The sequence below is a fragment of the Drosophila elegans genome, unplaced genomic scaffold, assembly GCF_018152505.1.
Source record: "Drosophila elegans isolate 14027-0461.03 unplaced genomic scaffold, ASM1815250v1 contig_476, whole genome shotgun sequence".
Lineage (NCBI taxonomy): Eukaryota > Metazoa > Arthropoda > Insecta > Diptera > Drosophilidae > Drosophila > Drosophila elegans.
Window position 1 is genome coordinate 25,724,229 of NW_024545863.1, and position 15,730 is coordinate 25,739,958.

At 38.9% G+C, this 15,730-nt stretch overlaps 3 protein-coding genes across 9 annotated transcripts in view; 2 read left to right on the forward strand and 1 right to left on the reverse strand.

Moving 5' to 3' along the window:
* LOC108136821 (methyl-CpG-binding domain protein 5) overlaps window positions 1-3,144 on the forward strand; it is a 29,048-nt gene extending 25,904 nt beyond the window's left edge. For 3 of the 7 annotated variants that reach the window (XM_041709703.1, XM_041709704.1, XM_017258226.2), the window contains exons 8-10: window positions 10-366; window positions 643-1,033; window positions 1,803-3,144. In XM_041709703.1, coding sequence (XP_041565637.1) covers window positions 10-366; window positions 643-1,033; window positions 1,803-2,292 — 1,238 coding nt within the window. In that variant the 3' untranslated portion in view covers window positions 2,293-3,144. The remainder of the gene's footprint in view (window positions 1-9; window positions 367-642; window positions 1,034-1,802) is intronic. The other 4 variants (XM_041709705.1, XM_041709706.1, XM_041709707.1 and 1 more) reach the window with 4 other exon arrangements.
* Window positions 3,145-3,237: 93 nt separating this feature from the next.
* On the reverse strand, window positions 3,238-5,890 carry LOC108136672 (mite allergen Der p 3-like). The gene is made up of 4 exons (XM_017257995.2): window positions 5,814-5,890; window positions 5,572-5,755; window positions 4,934-5,506; window positions 3,238-3,864 (listed from the first exon to the last, which is right to left on the reverse strand). The coding sequence occupies exons 1-4, from the start codon at window positions 5,881-5,883 to the stop codon at window positions 3,267-3,269; spliced, it is 1,425 nt and encodes a 474-aa protein (XP_017113484.2). The 5' UTR covers window positions 5,884-5,890; the 3' UTR covers window positions 3,238-3,266.
* Window positions 5,891-6,248: 358 nt separating this feature from the next.
* On the forward strand, window positions 6,249-8,285 carry LOC108136710 (bromodomain-containing protein 2). The gene is made up of 2 exons (XM_017258035.2): window positions 6,249-6,335; window positions 6,412-8,285. The coding sequence occupies exon 2, from the start codon at window positions 6,449-6,451 to the stop codon at window positions 7,976-7,978; it is 1,530 nt and encodes a 509-aa protein (XP_017113524.1). The 5' UTR covers window positions 6,249-6,335; window positions 6,412-6,448; the 3' UTR covers window positions 7,979-8,285.
* Window positions 8,286-15,730: the final 7,445 nt, after the last annotated feature.

Genomic DNA, 15,730 nt, shown 5'->3' on the forward strand with positions numbered 1-15,730 from the left:
GCCAAACAGCCATGTGCCACAACAATCTGTTCACCCAGCCCAGTGGCATATACAAGCACTCGGAGCCCAAGATCAGGCGCATCCACATCACTTCACAGGCGGCAGCCGAGAACGGGATTAGCCTGATGCAGGGACAAGGTATGCGACTGGCCACTTCTAACACGAACTCCACATCCGCATCCATGACCATAACATCGTCATCCTCGGCACCACTAACCACCACTGTGACGGCGGGTCACCGCCAGCTTGTGCAGCGCCATCAGGCCTTGCAGCAGCAGCAGCATCAGCAGCACACCCAAAGCATCTCCAGCAGCCATCCCAACACCTTCCTCCACAGCCACAAAGTAGTTAGCGCCGACTACCAGGGTAAGGCCCCATCGATGACCAGCACTAACTGCATCCACACGCTAACCCACCACCACCACAAAACCAACACCACCACCCATTTGGCCACTGCATGACCGCCTGCAACATCTACAGCACCTGCACCTTTGTTTAGTTTGTAATCTCTGCCCTGCACTCCGTCTGTACTCCGCTGGTGCTGGGAACATCAAACACCGAATAACGAACACCCACCCCCCCCCCGAGTAACCAAAGCCCAAAGCCCTAGTCTCTATGTGTGTGTGTGTGTGCCTTTCGTAGAGTCGCCCACAACGACGCAGCTGACCACTCCGATCCAGGATGCAGCACCACCAACCAGCAACGCCGAGAAGGCGGCGGTCCGGACGCCCACGAAGCGTTCGCGTCGTCCGCAGCGGGGGGCTGCCCGTGCCACGCCCCTCCTGTTGCCGCCGCGCTCCTTCGCCATTGGGGAACTGATCTGGGGTCCGGCCCGGGGCCATCCCGCCTGGCCCGGGAAGATCGTCAAGATGCCCGACGGAGTGTGCACGCCGTCACAGCAGTTCGACCACGTGTGGGTTCAGTGGTTCGGCGGCGGCGGGCGCTCCACCTCCGAACTGATTCCGGTCAACTCGCTGCAGAGTCTCTCCGAGGGTCTGGAGGCCCATCACAAGGCCCAGAAGGACACGAGAAAGTGAGCATCGAACAAGGGTGGGGATGGGGAATGTCTAGCCAAATATCAGGGGCGGGCTTGCAGTTAATCCAAGTTAATCCAACAGATAACGACTTCAGGGAATTTCGGTTATAGGTGAACACCAGACCAGCACTGTAGAGCTGTATGTCTCGTATATATTTTTAATAACTTTATTACATTTTGTAACTTGAATTTTTACATATTGAAGAACATGTATTTGAATACATGGTTTTTATTTCCGTTTGTAGTTTATTTTTGCAGAACTCTGATACTTTACAATTTAAGTAACATATGAAATTTAGTAGTTTATTTTTTATTACAAATTATTATTTAGTTTCATTTGTAGTTTATTTGTCTAGAAGTTAAATTTGTAGTATATTTTTGCAGCCTTTGTAGCTTTGTCTTGCCAATTGGACATTTGATATTATTAGCTGTGCAATTTAGCGATAAATCGGCATTTAAATGCATTATTAATTAATTTAATCATTGTTTACATTTTGACTTTTCATTTGCTAATTAATGTTCTTGTTTCTTTTTTTAAAATGCGCTCAACCAAATCAAAAAATTAAACCCTGACCTGCCAACCCCAACGTGTATAACTCTGTGTGTATATGCATAATCATCATCATCATCATGACCAACAAAAACCCCACTCGAAAATGAAAAACCAAACCAAACCCGTACCGAACCGAACCGAAACGCACCGTACCCCACCTGAAACCAACCAAAAACTCAACCACATACACACACCCACCATGCGACCACAAAGGAGCCGCAAACTGAACTCGCAACTCGAGCGGGCCATACAAGAAGCAATGACTGAGTTGGATAACATTTCAGCCTCCTCGACTCCCGCAGCCACATCCTCCTCATCGCCATCAGCCACCACTGCTGCTCTGCCAGCATCGGGGCCTGCTGTAATTGCCGGACAACAGCAGTATCAGCAGCAGCAGCAGCAGCAGTCGCCCTCTTCAACGAACAACAAAATAAATGGACTCGCGCGGAGCAAGCGCCAGGCCAACACAAGTGGGGCCAGCATGGTGCTGACCACCAGCACGGCGGCCACACTGAGTGGCCTCTTCAATCAGCAGCGAGCCAAGCCCATACGCATAGCTCCGGCTCCACCCGTGGCCACAGCACCGGGCACCGGGCACATGGGGGCGATGCAAGGAGCAGCTGGAGCAGCTGGAGCGACTGCAGTCTCGACTGGGACGGGGAACGCTCTGACCCGGGCCGAGATCCTGAAGCTGGCCAAATGACCAGCGCTGTCGACGATGTCGTCGACAGTAAGCACAGCCAACTATACGCTCGTCATCGGACACAAGTAGCGCCACACAGGAGGCGATGCCGCCGTTCACGCGTATAGAATTTAGTGTTAGATGTCAGATGTCAGGTGTCAGATGTCAGACGGAGTTTGTTGATTTGTATTCTTCTTTACCAGACTCTCACACGACTCCCCGCTTAGTTGCGTCGCTGGGCGGCGCGCGCCACACTTTCGAAATAGACAATAAAACAACAAGATGATGTTAATGGAAATCAAGTTACAAAGAGCTCTAACCATAAGCGATAGGTTTTGCTTCTTAGACATTTTGCAAATTTTTTCGTTGTTTTGTATATAGTAAACACCCCAAGCTACATATGTATGCTAGTATTAAGTATTTATTTATCGTATATATATCCTTGGTTTCTATAGGTTTTGTTTTCGTTGCAATTTGTAGGCTTACCCATTATTTTTATAAATAGGTAGCTTAAGATTTATCCGCTAAGTTTAAATCCAATTATTCATAAAAGAAAACAGATTTACGCGAAAATGCGTTTAATAATTAAATTTGCTTTTTCAAGCAATCAACTTCAAATAAAAAGCAGCTACTGGTTTTCGTTTATTGCGTATGCCCAAAATGCTTTTTAAGCTCTAGGTGAACAAATTATTTATGTCGAACACAAACAAACCCTGAGAAGCGACGAAAGTATAATGAGAGAAATTATATTTATAAATTGTTATTATTTATTTAGTTGAAACTATTGTAAAATTATAATTGTAAAACAAAATACAAGAATCGAAATCACACTTAGCGGAACCACACAAAACAAATAAAAATTGAAAAACCAGAGATCATAATTTAGTTTATATTGTTGTGGTTATATCATATTAACATTTGAGCAGAGGACTTCCCTAGTCTCTATTGCAGATATCACACTATTGAGACTTTGTGTATGTCCCTATTTCGAGCAATTAGTCCGTATTGCTTGTTATATTCTTGTCAGCCATCACTTCCTCGATCCAATATTGATAAAAGTGCACCCTGGTGTACACATTGGGAAGGCTGGGCGTACCACAGCCTAATCCTGCTAATGTGATCCCCATAATTTGATAATGGCAATCTGTTTCCAAATGGTCAATAAGCAGAGGACCTCCCGAGTCTCCATGGCAGGTTTCGTTGGGCTCCGGCGATCCAACACACAACAAGCCCCGACACCTTTGTCCAAAGTTCTGAAGCTTCATTTTCATCAGTTCCCTGGACTGCTCGATTCGTCCAACATCCGTCTGACACCATCCAATTGCAGTGAAGGAATCACAGCTGTTTCCATCATTTAATGGCAGACAAGCGGGATAAATGTATCGGGTATAAGATACACTCTTGTTCAATCGGACAATTCCAATGTCGTTGTAAAGCACACCATACTGATACCTTGGATGTTGCTTTGTTTCAAGAACTTCATAAACAATGTTTCCCAATCGCACAACATTAACTTCTCCCCTGCAGAAATTAACCGTATATAGGTATAAAACATAATGCAGATTGACATTGCTTCTTGTTATACTTACTCTTCTGAAAAAAAACAGTGGGCTGCCGTTAAACCACTTCATTGCTTATCAATGTGCCACCGCAGAACCATATAATTTCGTCCAGGGAATCATTACGAACACCAAGGTGAGCTGCCGCCGGAAACTCTTCCGGATGTGCTGGTGTGCCACCAATTATCCCATATACATATTGTTCAATCCTGGAACTGGAGATACGTAGAATAAACAGTAAAAGAAATGCACAGGCTTATTTAGAATTTTTTAGACTGCATTGGCTGATGTTTTTGCAAAGACTAAAGTTGGGTAAGTTAGTCAATTATCATTGAGCTTGTTCCTTATATACATATGTATGTATGTATTTAGCCAAACATTTTGGGACTAATGATAAGAGAAACTTGGGCATCGCGTCGGACGACGTGTCGTTAAATTTATAAACCGGATTGTTGTTGTGGCGTGTGTCATTTCAAATTCAACAGTGGACAACAATGTTTTTGGTCCGAGTACTATTTGCGGTTAAAAGATATATATATCTATGTATATTAATCAAGCCATGCTTCAAAACAAAGTGTCGTTTATTTTATATTTGTAATATCTGCAAGGGTATAATTTTTGATCACGTCTACTAAAACACCAATAGCTTTACTTTTACTTAACATATGAAGGGAAATTGAATGGTAAGGATTGTTAATTAAGGTATTAACTATTCTGCATCCCAGATAAATGGAGGACCCACTTTCAAAGATATTTGAAATCAACATATTGAATCTTATTTTTTTTTTTAACTGCGATGTCATAAATACCACTCGTTAGTATCGAAAAGTAATATTGGTTAAATAAGCCTCTAATAATATAGCTTAACCCCTTAAGGCCTGCACCAAAGACACTGTTAACCAGTGTAATTTTTTACCGGTAACTTCGATGTTGTGCTAGGCAAAAATCCGGTTCCCAGCACGTGGACCCAGATAAAATTTAAACCAATGATAATAAAAATAATTTACCATATTTTAGTTTGTTTGTTTCTACTTCAAAAAATGAATCTGCCAAATGAGTAATATCTAAAAGCAGTAGTTTGAATAAGTCAAGTCTTAACCAACTCACCTTTGATCCAATCTCGGAAGTAGTGCACCCTCGTGTATAAACTGGGAAAGTCTGGAGTGTCACAGGCGATTCCAAATGACGTGATTCCCATGACTTGATATTGGCACCCATCTCCGGTATGAGAGATGAGTAGCGGACCACCCGAGTCCCCATTACAGGTGTCCTTATGTTCCGGCGATCCGACACACAACTGGGACGCTGGACGGTATCCTTCGGGCAAGCCCTCGTTTGCTTCTGTTGTTATCCGGCAAGAGTTTCCATAGTTTTGGAGAACCACCTTCCTCAGTTCCTTGGACTGCTCAAGCTGAGAAAATCCCGTCTGTCCCCATCCGATGGCAGTGAAGGACTCCAACAGATCTCCATTACTTAAGGGCAGGCAAGCGGGCAGCTTGTATGGGTTGTATATGACCTCCCCGCGCAGACGGATAATGCCGATGTCAGAGTAGAGAACTGGGTACCGAAAACCTGGGTGTAGCATCCTTTCCAGAACTTCAAAGTCCTCCGGTTCGGCATCGTCCTTGTCGTCGTCGAACACAAGTTCTCCTAGGCGCACAATATTAACGGATCCCCTGCGTAAATGTCACAAATGTGTTGCAAATATATGGCATATTGATAGCTGATATGGAAAGCTTACACATCCGAATAAAAGCAGTGAGCAGCTGTTAAGACGAGGCGACGACTTATCAACGTGCCTCCACAGAACCACGTGGTTTGGTTATTAGTATAACTACGATGACCAAGACGAGCGGCCGGAGGGTACTCATGCGGAAGCGCTTTAACTCCGCCAACTATCCAATCCCTAGGAGGTTCTGCCAAATCTACAAAGCCAATCAAACACTTGTAAATACTTTCAGTATTTATTAAACAAACAATTACCTTGACTGGCATGTATTTCAGAAAACCGTAAGCCTCTCAAGAAAAGCAGCAAGAAAATAGACATTCTCATTTTACAATATTCAAACTGCAACTGCATTGAGTAAAGATTTTGCAAAGACTAAAGTCGTCTTAGTATTTTGAATCAGTGATTAGACCGTTTTCTTTATCTGTGTAAGCTTTTGCAAATGATAAATGGGAAACTACATTTGTCTGGGTTTCACCAATCAGATTTATTGATAACAGGAAATTGCCATTCCCTAAATATCATTAGAGTAAAAGTTTTTAGGCATACTGTAAACTGATTCCCAACAAAACTATCAACTATTTTGTGAATTAAAGCTATTAATGCGTTGACGTTTTGTGATGTGCATTCCTGATTAAGCAACACACTAAAATTTATAACGAAATACCATTGACTCTTACGTCAAATAGTATCAGTACAAATCATAACAAAAATATTCAGTATACTCCGGGACTCCGAGCTGAAAGGAGCGGAGAATTCACCGGTCGGTTATACAAAATGTAAGAACTCGGGTTATTTTATATTGATAGCTCGATCTGCTAAAGAAATGTTTAATATTTGCTTATCTTCAAGCAGAAATTCAGATCTGCTTAGCTGAGCTAACCAAGGGTTTATGGCCGAGCCGAAGTCGGTGGAGCCGCAGGCCAAGCCTCCACCGCGCAATGAGCCGGATCTGCAGCCAGTGAATGGGATCGTCCAGCCGCCGGTCATTCCGCCGCCGAATCGCCCAGGCCGCCGGACCAATGTGCTGGAGAACCTCAAGTCCGTGCTGAACTGCATCTGGCGGAGTCGCTGGGCCTATCACTTCCGCCAGCCCGTGGATGCGGTGACCTTGGGTCTGCCCGACTACCACACGTTGATCAAGCACCCGATGGACTTGGGCACGATCAAGAAGCGCCTGCACAACAACTACTACTGGCAGGCGGACGAGGCGCTGGATGACTTCGAGCTGATCTTCGAGAACTGCATGCTCTTCAACCTGGAGGGCACCTTAGTCCACCAGGCGGGCAAGGAGCTGCGGAACGCCTTCTACACTCGCCTGGCCTCGATAGATCTCAGCAGGGAGGAGGAACTGAAGCCCAAGCAGGAGAAGCGCAAGAGAAAGGCTGCCGACGCGCTGGACACTGCTCCGGTTCCAGCCGTGGCACCTCCCCTGACTCCCGTGGGTCGACCCTCAAGGCACTGTCCAACACCCATTCCTGGGATGACCCCCCTGCCGGCTCCCATTCGCCATATGCCGCCGCCTACTCTAATACCCACTTACATGCCCAATTCCCTGGTAAATCCCTTTACTTCAATGCTCCCGTTTCCCTCGATAATATCGCCACTGAAGAATCCCTGGGAGTTGCCCAATTTTAAACCGGGAACTTTGGGGAACAATTTGAAATCGCCTTCAGAAAAACAGGATTCAACGCCAAACCCCTATCCACCAATTGTCCTGCCACCTCCGTTGACTTCTGCTCCTCTTGAACCCTTGATTATGCCTCTGCCAAAAACTCCACCTTCACCTCCACCGCCTCCTCCGCCACCTCCGAAACCCAAGCCAACTGTCATCTGTTACAAATCTCTGGATAGGATGATTGAGAAAAGCCACTGCGATCATCTCTTGAGGTCCATGGTGAAGCGAAAGCGGCGCCAGTTTACGTGGGCTTTCAATCGGGCGGATCACTGGCGCAGATACTCACAGAATCCGGACTACGACCACGACCGCGAGGAGAAGCTGGATTGGAAGGTGCTGCAGGATCGCTTGGATGCGGATATATTCCTGAATCTGGAGGCTTTTGTGAGCTCAGTGCGAAGGATGTTCCAGAATGCATTGCGTTGCTTTCCTGACGACGGACTAGTCAAGACCTCGGTGAAAAAGTCCAATGAGATATTTGAAAAGAGGCTGTGCAAATACAAGGAGCTGATAGCCAAGGCCAAAGAACGGGCACGCGAACTGGTGGCCACCAAGGAAACGGACGTGAACGCACATAAGAGCCCAAGTGATCAGGAGGCAAGTGGTTCCAAGATTGAAAACGATTTGGAGCGCCCCTCAGAGGGCCTAAGGAAGTCGGAGACCCTGGAAAAGGAACCCGATAAAAGTCGCATTATTACTCCATCCCCTAGTAAAGAAAGCAGTCCTGTCAACAGGACCCCTTAAAAGCTTATATTATCATACAAGCTTCGCTCTTTAACAAAATGTTGTTTATTATTATTGCTTAGATTCATATTTTACTCATGTTATTACACATATTTTATCTTCTATACAAGCCTGCATTACAATAAGGTTAGCTTAACTAATTGTACGATTTTGTTGTATGTATGATTATGAAACCTTTCATTATTGAGAAGTATGTTTTTGTTAACAATAATATAAGTGAAGAAGCCATATCCGAACATATAAAGCATATATGGAAGGCATTGCTCAATTATTATTATAAATCTGAATAAATAGAAATAAAAGCCGCCATATACTGCTTGTGCAGTTATATTAAAAGTGCATGGGCTATCTAACTTCGTTTTAAACTTTAATGGGAACATCCGCAACGCCCTCTACTGGCAGAGTTTTGTACCTTCTGTTTAGAGACGGAAAATAATTGACCGTTTTTTATCATCGAACGTCGAACTAACAGCGAAATGTTAGCGAATCGCCTTACTAACAGCGAATGTTAGCGAAACATCGAACCACCATAGAGTAGCAAATGGCGACTCTATATACATAGTTTCCTACTCTATGTCTATATGTTGTATGGTTAGTGCTATTATGCAAGAAAACCCCGCTGAAGCGAAATTTGGTCGATGAAGCAGAAAAGCCGCCTGTCTGAATAGGCTATAACATTGCTGTCATTTTCGCTTTTAACGATCTCGACATTTTTAACACTGGTGACCAAATTTGATTTGGTGTTTCGCCGCCTACTGCTTGGTTTAAGATTCGGCGTTGTTGATAACGTCATTGGTAACTGCTTGCGACGCGGTTTTCACTTGCAAGAGAATGTTCTGGAACCGCTTCTTGCTTATTTCGATTTAAGCGTGTATTTCTTGTACCGTCATAATCATTCGGCGATGTCAAACCACTTGTCTTCTCTGGAATCGGGAACCCTCCCAGTAATCGACTTCTCAGATCCTCCACCATCCAGTCTTTTTCTAGAGTTTCCTATTTCCGCTCTGCAAGCTCGGCCTTTTTCAGCTGGCTGACTGTAAACCAATTTGGGTTAATTTATGGTCAGGACCACTTCTGATAATTGTAGGAGTATAAAAGGCTTTATTAACTCACTTCTTGTTCGCGAGTGCTTCGTTTTCGTGGCGTTGTTCTTAGCATCCGCTTGGTGAAGATGGCTGCGATTGATATTGCAACCATAATAGTAATACTAATTTACATAAAGATATTAGTTACACTTTGTGGATATTATACATATTTAGTTTATTTTTTCCGAAATTTAATTTTTAATAACATGACCTCAACTATTAAAAATTTGAGCTGCAAGTGTATATGAACTTCGGCTTGCCGAAGTTTGCTTTCTTTCTTGTTTTTTTTATCCCTTGCAGAGGGTATTATAATTTCAGTCAGAAGTTTGCAACGCAGTGAAGGAGACATCTCCGACCCTATAAAGTATATATTCTTGATCAGCATCACTAGTAGAGTCGATCTAGCCATGTCCGTCTGTCCGTCCGTCTGTCCGTCTGTCAGTCTGTCCGTCTGTCCGTCCGTTTATATGCAAACTAGTCTCTCAGTTTTAAAGCTATCTGCATGAAACTTTCCCAAAAGTTGTCTTTCTATTGCAGGTAGTATATAAGTCGGAACGAGCCGGATCGGACGACTATAGCATATAGCTCCCATAGGAACAATCGGAAAAATAAATGAAAAAAATTATAACTTTGCTGTTTTTTAATTTTTTGTTTAGTTCTTCGACATATAGTAATGGTAAAATATTTCCGATTTACGTTTTAAATTTCATCAAAATCGGACGACTATAGCATATAGCTCCCATAGGAACAATCGAAAAAATAAATGAAAAAAAATTATAACTTTTCTGTTTTTTATTTTTTTGTTTAGTTCTTCGACATATAGCAATGTTTAATTATTTCAGAATTATGGTTTAAATTTTATAAAAATCGGACGTCTATATCATATAGCTCCCATAGAAATAATTAAAATATATAAAATAACTATCTAATAATTGAGCTGCAAATCATCATAGTTTCAATATTTTTCAGCATATACTCAACTAAATCATAATTTAAATGTTTTCAAAAGTATTTAATTCATGCAATAGCTGCAAGGGTATATGAACTTCGGCTTGCCGAAGTTTGCTTTCTTTCTTGTTTAAGTATAGTTTCCCTGAAAACGGTTGCCGTTGTAGTAACGGAAGTGTACCGGAAGAAATTACCAATAATTTAAGAAAACCATTTTTTGCAAGTAATGCCTATGGCAACAAAATTCAAAAGCGATTTTTCTTGATTTTAGAGGAAAAATTTATATGAGTGTATTGAATTGAAAATATTATTTTCATTAAAGGAAAGTAAGACCGACATTAGCATCAATGAATGTACCCTGCTGCAACTTAGACAAATACAACATGCAAACAAACATATACAATGCCATTTAATTAAAAAAAAAAACAAGTAAGAAAGCAAACTTCGGCAAGCCGAAGTTCATATACCCTTGCAGCTATTGCAAGAATTAATCATTTTTGAAAACATTAAAATTATAATTTACTTGCGTATATGTTTAAAAACATTGAAGCTATGATGATTTGCAGCTCAATTATTTGATAGGTCTTTTATATATTTTTATTGTTCCTATGGGAGCTATATGATATAGTCGTCCGACTTTGATGAAACTTAAACCATAATTCTGAAATATTTAACCATTGCTATATGTCGAAGAACTAAACAAAAAATTAAAAAACAGCAAAGTTATAATTTTTTTTCATTTATTTTTCCGATTGTTCCTATGGGAGCTATATGCTATAGTCGTCCGATCCGGCTCGTTCCGACTTATATACTACCTGCAATAGAAAGACAACTTTTGGGAAAGTTTCATGCAGATCGCTTTAAAACTGAGAGACTAGTTTGCATATAAACGGACGGACAGACGGACAGACGGTCGGACAGACGGACATGGCTAGATCGACTCGCCTAGTGATGCTGATCAAGAATATATATACTTTATAGGGTCGGAGATGTCTCCTTCACTGCGTTGCAAACTTCTGACTGAAATTATAATACCCTCTGCAAGGGTATAACTAAAGGATAAAATAGTAGAAGATGATAAACTATTGATATCTTTTGACATAGTATCCCTTTTCACAGACATACAAATCAAATTAGCAATCGACATTATATTTTCCTTTGATGGACAATAATTAATTAAAATTTAATAATATAATTTATAACTATATATTTGAACACCAATAGGAAACCCTTTGTCCTCGACCATAGCCAATATAGTTCGTAATAAAATTATAGATAGCGCGATTCAAGAATTAGATGCAAAAATAAATGGTTATCTTATTAAGTTTTCTATAATCTACACACATCCGCTTTTCCCCAGATTTCTTTTTAAGAAGCACAATAGCGGAACTATAGGGCGAAATATAAATTCTTTTTTCAATCATTCGTCAATTTTAAAATATACTTCTTTCTTTTCTTACGAAAGTCTTCTTGGAACAGAACGTACAGGTTCTTCCGACTTAAGCCCTAGCCTTATATCATAACTATGCTGGATCGCTGGGATGTTGAATAAACATATGTATTTCAATCTTATTAATTCATTGAACTTAATCAGCACTCTATCACTCAATTTCGGATCAATGTCAAAACTTTTATCCTCCTTAAGAACATCAATACTATATAATTATATGTTTGTCACTTCGGTTAAATAAAAAAATATAACTTTATTTTATTCAACATGTGGTTTACAGAGTTTTAAACTTATTTGTGAAGAACACCGACCTATTGCTTTGAGGTCTCAAACTGAACTTAACTTGCTGATCTGATTTTGTTGATGATCAAGCCTCGGTCTCGAGCTTTTCGGGATTTGAGTGAGTTGTAAATTTGTTCTGAGAACTTTCAGTTTCTTTTGAGTGAAACTTTAATTACTCTTGGATTCAAGTGTCTTGTCTCTTGGATACAAGTGCGCTCTTAGTTTTATGACTTTGAAATGTCTTTGGATTGAAATAGGAGTTGATGTGTTTTTGAAATAGGAGTTTATGTGTCTGCGAGCCGAACTTTGATTATCTTTGAACGTGTGAACGTGACCATTGGGGTGAGTTGTTTAGTCTACATTTTTGGGTGATAACATTGGGGACTTTCCGTTGGCCTTCGATTTTGGGCTCTTGTTACAAGGGTGAATAATTCTAGGGTAGTGTAGGGTATATTATGGATACATAAAGTAATGGGTATATTCAGAGTGTGATGGGACTGTGTATGTGTTGCTTAAATATATGCAGAGTCTCATAGGAATATGGACATGTCACTCCCCCAACCTTTGAATTTGGCCTGTCCTCAGGGCGATAACGTAGGGTATAACATAATATTTTCTGTTACAATATTTTCTTCATTAATTTTTACATTCTTATTTTCTATGATTGGTTGTTCTTCACGTTTAGAATATTTTACAATAAGTTTCTTAGGAATATTTTTAAATTTGTAAATTAAATATAATGTCAAACTTATTATAGTTATTACAAATGTGGTTAAACATATTACTTGAAATGTATTGTAATATTTTATATGTGATTCGACTATTTCTTTTGTTTGAATATATGACAATGGTTCGATTTTTGTGATATTGTTGTTAACATAAATTGATTGTGTATAGTCTGCTATGTTGTTGGATATTATAAACTCATCTAGCTGAATAGTACAATTTTTTATTTTAACAATATTATTACCAACGATCGAAACTTCTGTGCTTATACAATTTTGATTTATAATTGATTTTTGTATATTCCATGTTAACAAAATATTTGGTTCGATATAATTTATTTGGAAATTTTTATGGGTTTTTACATATTTGCATTTTGTCGGTTCTTGTTTTAGAATTCCAATTATGCATTTGTCGAAAATAATTTGACCTGTATTTTCATTGAATACTTTATCATCATAAATGTAATATTTATCAAATGTGTTTTCTGTTAAGATATTATCAAATTCATCTGGATATGGAATAATTTCATATACAGGAGTTTGCGTTATTTCTTTAGGAATTTGGGAAATTATCAGGATTTCGTTCGTGTCTGTTTTAAGCCAAGTTGATGTTTTTACTTTTAACAACTTTTCTGAATTAACCTGTTTCAAATAATCGTGTTTTAATAATTTTGGGTTAAATATACCTAACCTAGTTAGTTGCATTCCTAATTCTATGTCCTCTATGTATTCTGTAAATTGTTGAAGATTAAAAATCAGAACTGCAGCTTGTTCCTGCTTATTTTTAGATTCTTCAAATTTGTTTATTAGGTCAAGTCCGTTATTGACAACGTCAATAATCATATTTAAATCATGATTCTGGATGGAATTATCTGCTAGATTATTGATTTTCATTTCGAGTTCTTCCTTATCGTCTTCATCAAGTGTGCCAAACAAATATTTATAAACTGAACCTACCACGTTTAAAAGCCCGCGTTTACTTCTTCTGACTATTCTTAACCCATTCATTTCTCTTTTTAATTTTTCAACTAAATATTGGATTTGAACAATGTGTTGGAATTCTTTAGCTTTTTCCAATAGGTTGTCGAATGTTATTTCGGTCCTTGTTAGATTTATACTTAAATGGTGGTATTCAAAATTCGTTGGGATTTCCATTGATCCGGTTTTAAATATCAGATATCCGTTTTTTGCGTTTATTGGACTTATTTCTATACTTTGTGCCGTGGTTGTACTTATAAGCGAGATTAATATCAGGGATAATATTGGGATGACTTGGTTATGTTTCATCTTCATCAGTTTGTCTGGAATTATCATATTTGCTCTTATTAATCTTCTTTTGCTTTTTGAATTTTGACTTATAATGTGTGATTTTCCTGCCTCTATTTGTTTCTTCAAAGTGTTTGTTGTCAACCTGTCTTATTAAACCTGTTTTCTTGAAAGGATTGGTAATTTTAGTTTTAACTAATGGTGCCTGTCTATATTTCGTATTAACTTCAAAATCATGTCTATTTTCATTTAATTTGTCTATTTTATTGATTTTGTTTTGTTGAGTGTTAATATCTGGTGTTCCTGCGTATAAGAAAATATCTGCGGGAGTTCTATTAGTTGTATTGTGTTTTGTTTTATGATTGTAAACGTATAAGATTACTTCGAATTTTGTACATCGGTCTTCTATATTGTTTTCGTTACTAATAATTCTTAATTTTTCATTTACTGTCTTGTGAAACCTTTCTATGTCAGATACACCATTTTTGCTGGTTGTTACTGATATATCTACTCCTTCAGATTTTTACCAATTCTGCAAAGCTATACACATAAAAGCTGAGTCTTTGTCTGCTTTGATTTCTTGTGGCTTTCCCATATCGTTAAATACCTTCATTATGGCTCTTTTTGCTTCTAGCCAATCTCTACTTTTCACTTCAATTAAAGTAGCGAATTTCGAATAAATGTCGATACAAGATAAAAATTGTTGGTTACCGACCATATAGAAATCAATTACATATCTTTCTCTTGCGTTAAGTATTTCTGGAGTTATTTCAAATGATAGTTTTGTACTTCTGTGTTCTGTTTTTGCAATGTTGCAGATTTCACATTCATTAATTATACTTTTTATTAACTTCTGGCTATCTGGATAGTAATGTTCTTCTTTAAACCAATTGATAGTTTTTTCGATTCCTGGGTGTAAAAGTTCTTTATGCATTTTTAATATTATACTTTTGAATTCGGCATAAGTTAGAATATCTTTTAATATAAGCGTGCATTTTACCAGTTTTGTTAAATTGTTGGGACTTATTATTTGTACGAATGCTCTTTGGAATGTTAAGAAATCTTCATCGTTATGGAAATAAATTGCGCTTTTCTTAGTGCATACATATTCCTTAATGATGTTTTTAGCAAAGTCATCTGTCATTTCTTTGTAAGTTATTTAGATTTTTTAATTTGTGAAAATAATGCTTTACCTCAGTTTCATCGCTATCTCCTTTCTCTAATTCTATTTGTCTAGAGAAATAATTGAATGGTCGTTCGGTGATGGATATATAGTTAAGATTATCTTCAGAAGCGCTGTGCATAGTTGCATCTACACTATTGGCAACTTCGCCAAGCATTAGTTCTTCTATTTTAGTACGCGATAATGCATCTGCTACATGATTTTCTTTTCCGGGAAGATACTTAATTTTATAATCAAATTCGTTTAATTTAATTTTCCATCTTTGAAGTTTCATATTTGGTTCTTTAATATTATTAAGCCAGACAAGAGGTTTATGATCGCTAAGTATTTCAAAAGATCTCCCAAATAAGTATGATCTGAAATATTTTGTCGCCCAAACTATAGCTAGAAGTTCTTTCTCTATAGTGGCATAGTTTATTTCGTGCTCATTCAATGTCCTACTAGCATAACAGACGGGTTTATGATTTTGAGATAAGACTGCACCGATGGCAATATTACTAGCATCAGTAGTTAAGGAAAAAGTTTTATTAAAATCAGGGTAGATTAAAATCGGATCTGATGTAATAAGTACCTTTAACCTTTCAAATGCTGCTATGTAATTTTTATCTTCTGTGTCTATTGTTGCTCCTTTTTTCAATTTAATGGTCATGGGTTTAACTATGTTAGCGAAGTTTGGAATGAACTTGCGATAGAATCCACATAATCCTTAAAATGATTTAATTTGTTTTGGAGTCTTCGGTAGTGGAAAATTTGTTATAGCATTAGTTTTATTTGGATTGGGTTTGATACCATTAGTAGTAACAACATGACCTA

Excerpts from the sequence above, each read along its gene's own strand:
- LOC108136672 (XM_017257995.2), bottom strand. The coding sequence starts at position 5,883 with ATGAGAATGTCTATTTTCTTGCTGCTTTTCTTGAGAGGCTTACGGTTT. Across the intron at positions 5,756-5,813 it reads TGAAATACATGCCAGTCAAG|ATTTGGCAGAACCTCCTAGG; the intron begins GTAATTGTTTGT and ends TTGGCTTTGTAG. Across the intron at positions 3,865-4,933 it reads CGAGATTGGATCAAAGGTGA|AAGAGTAAGTATAACAAGAA; the intron begins GTTGGTTAAGAC and ends GTTTTTTTTCAG.
- LOC108136710 (XM_017258035.2), top strand. The coding sequence starts at position 6,449 with ATGGCCGAGCCGAAGTCGGTGGAGCCGCAGGCCAAGCCTCCACCGCGC.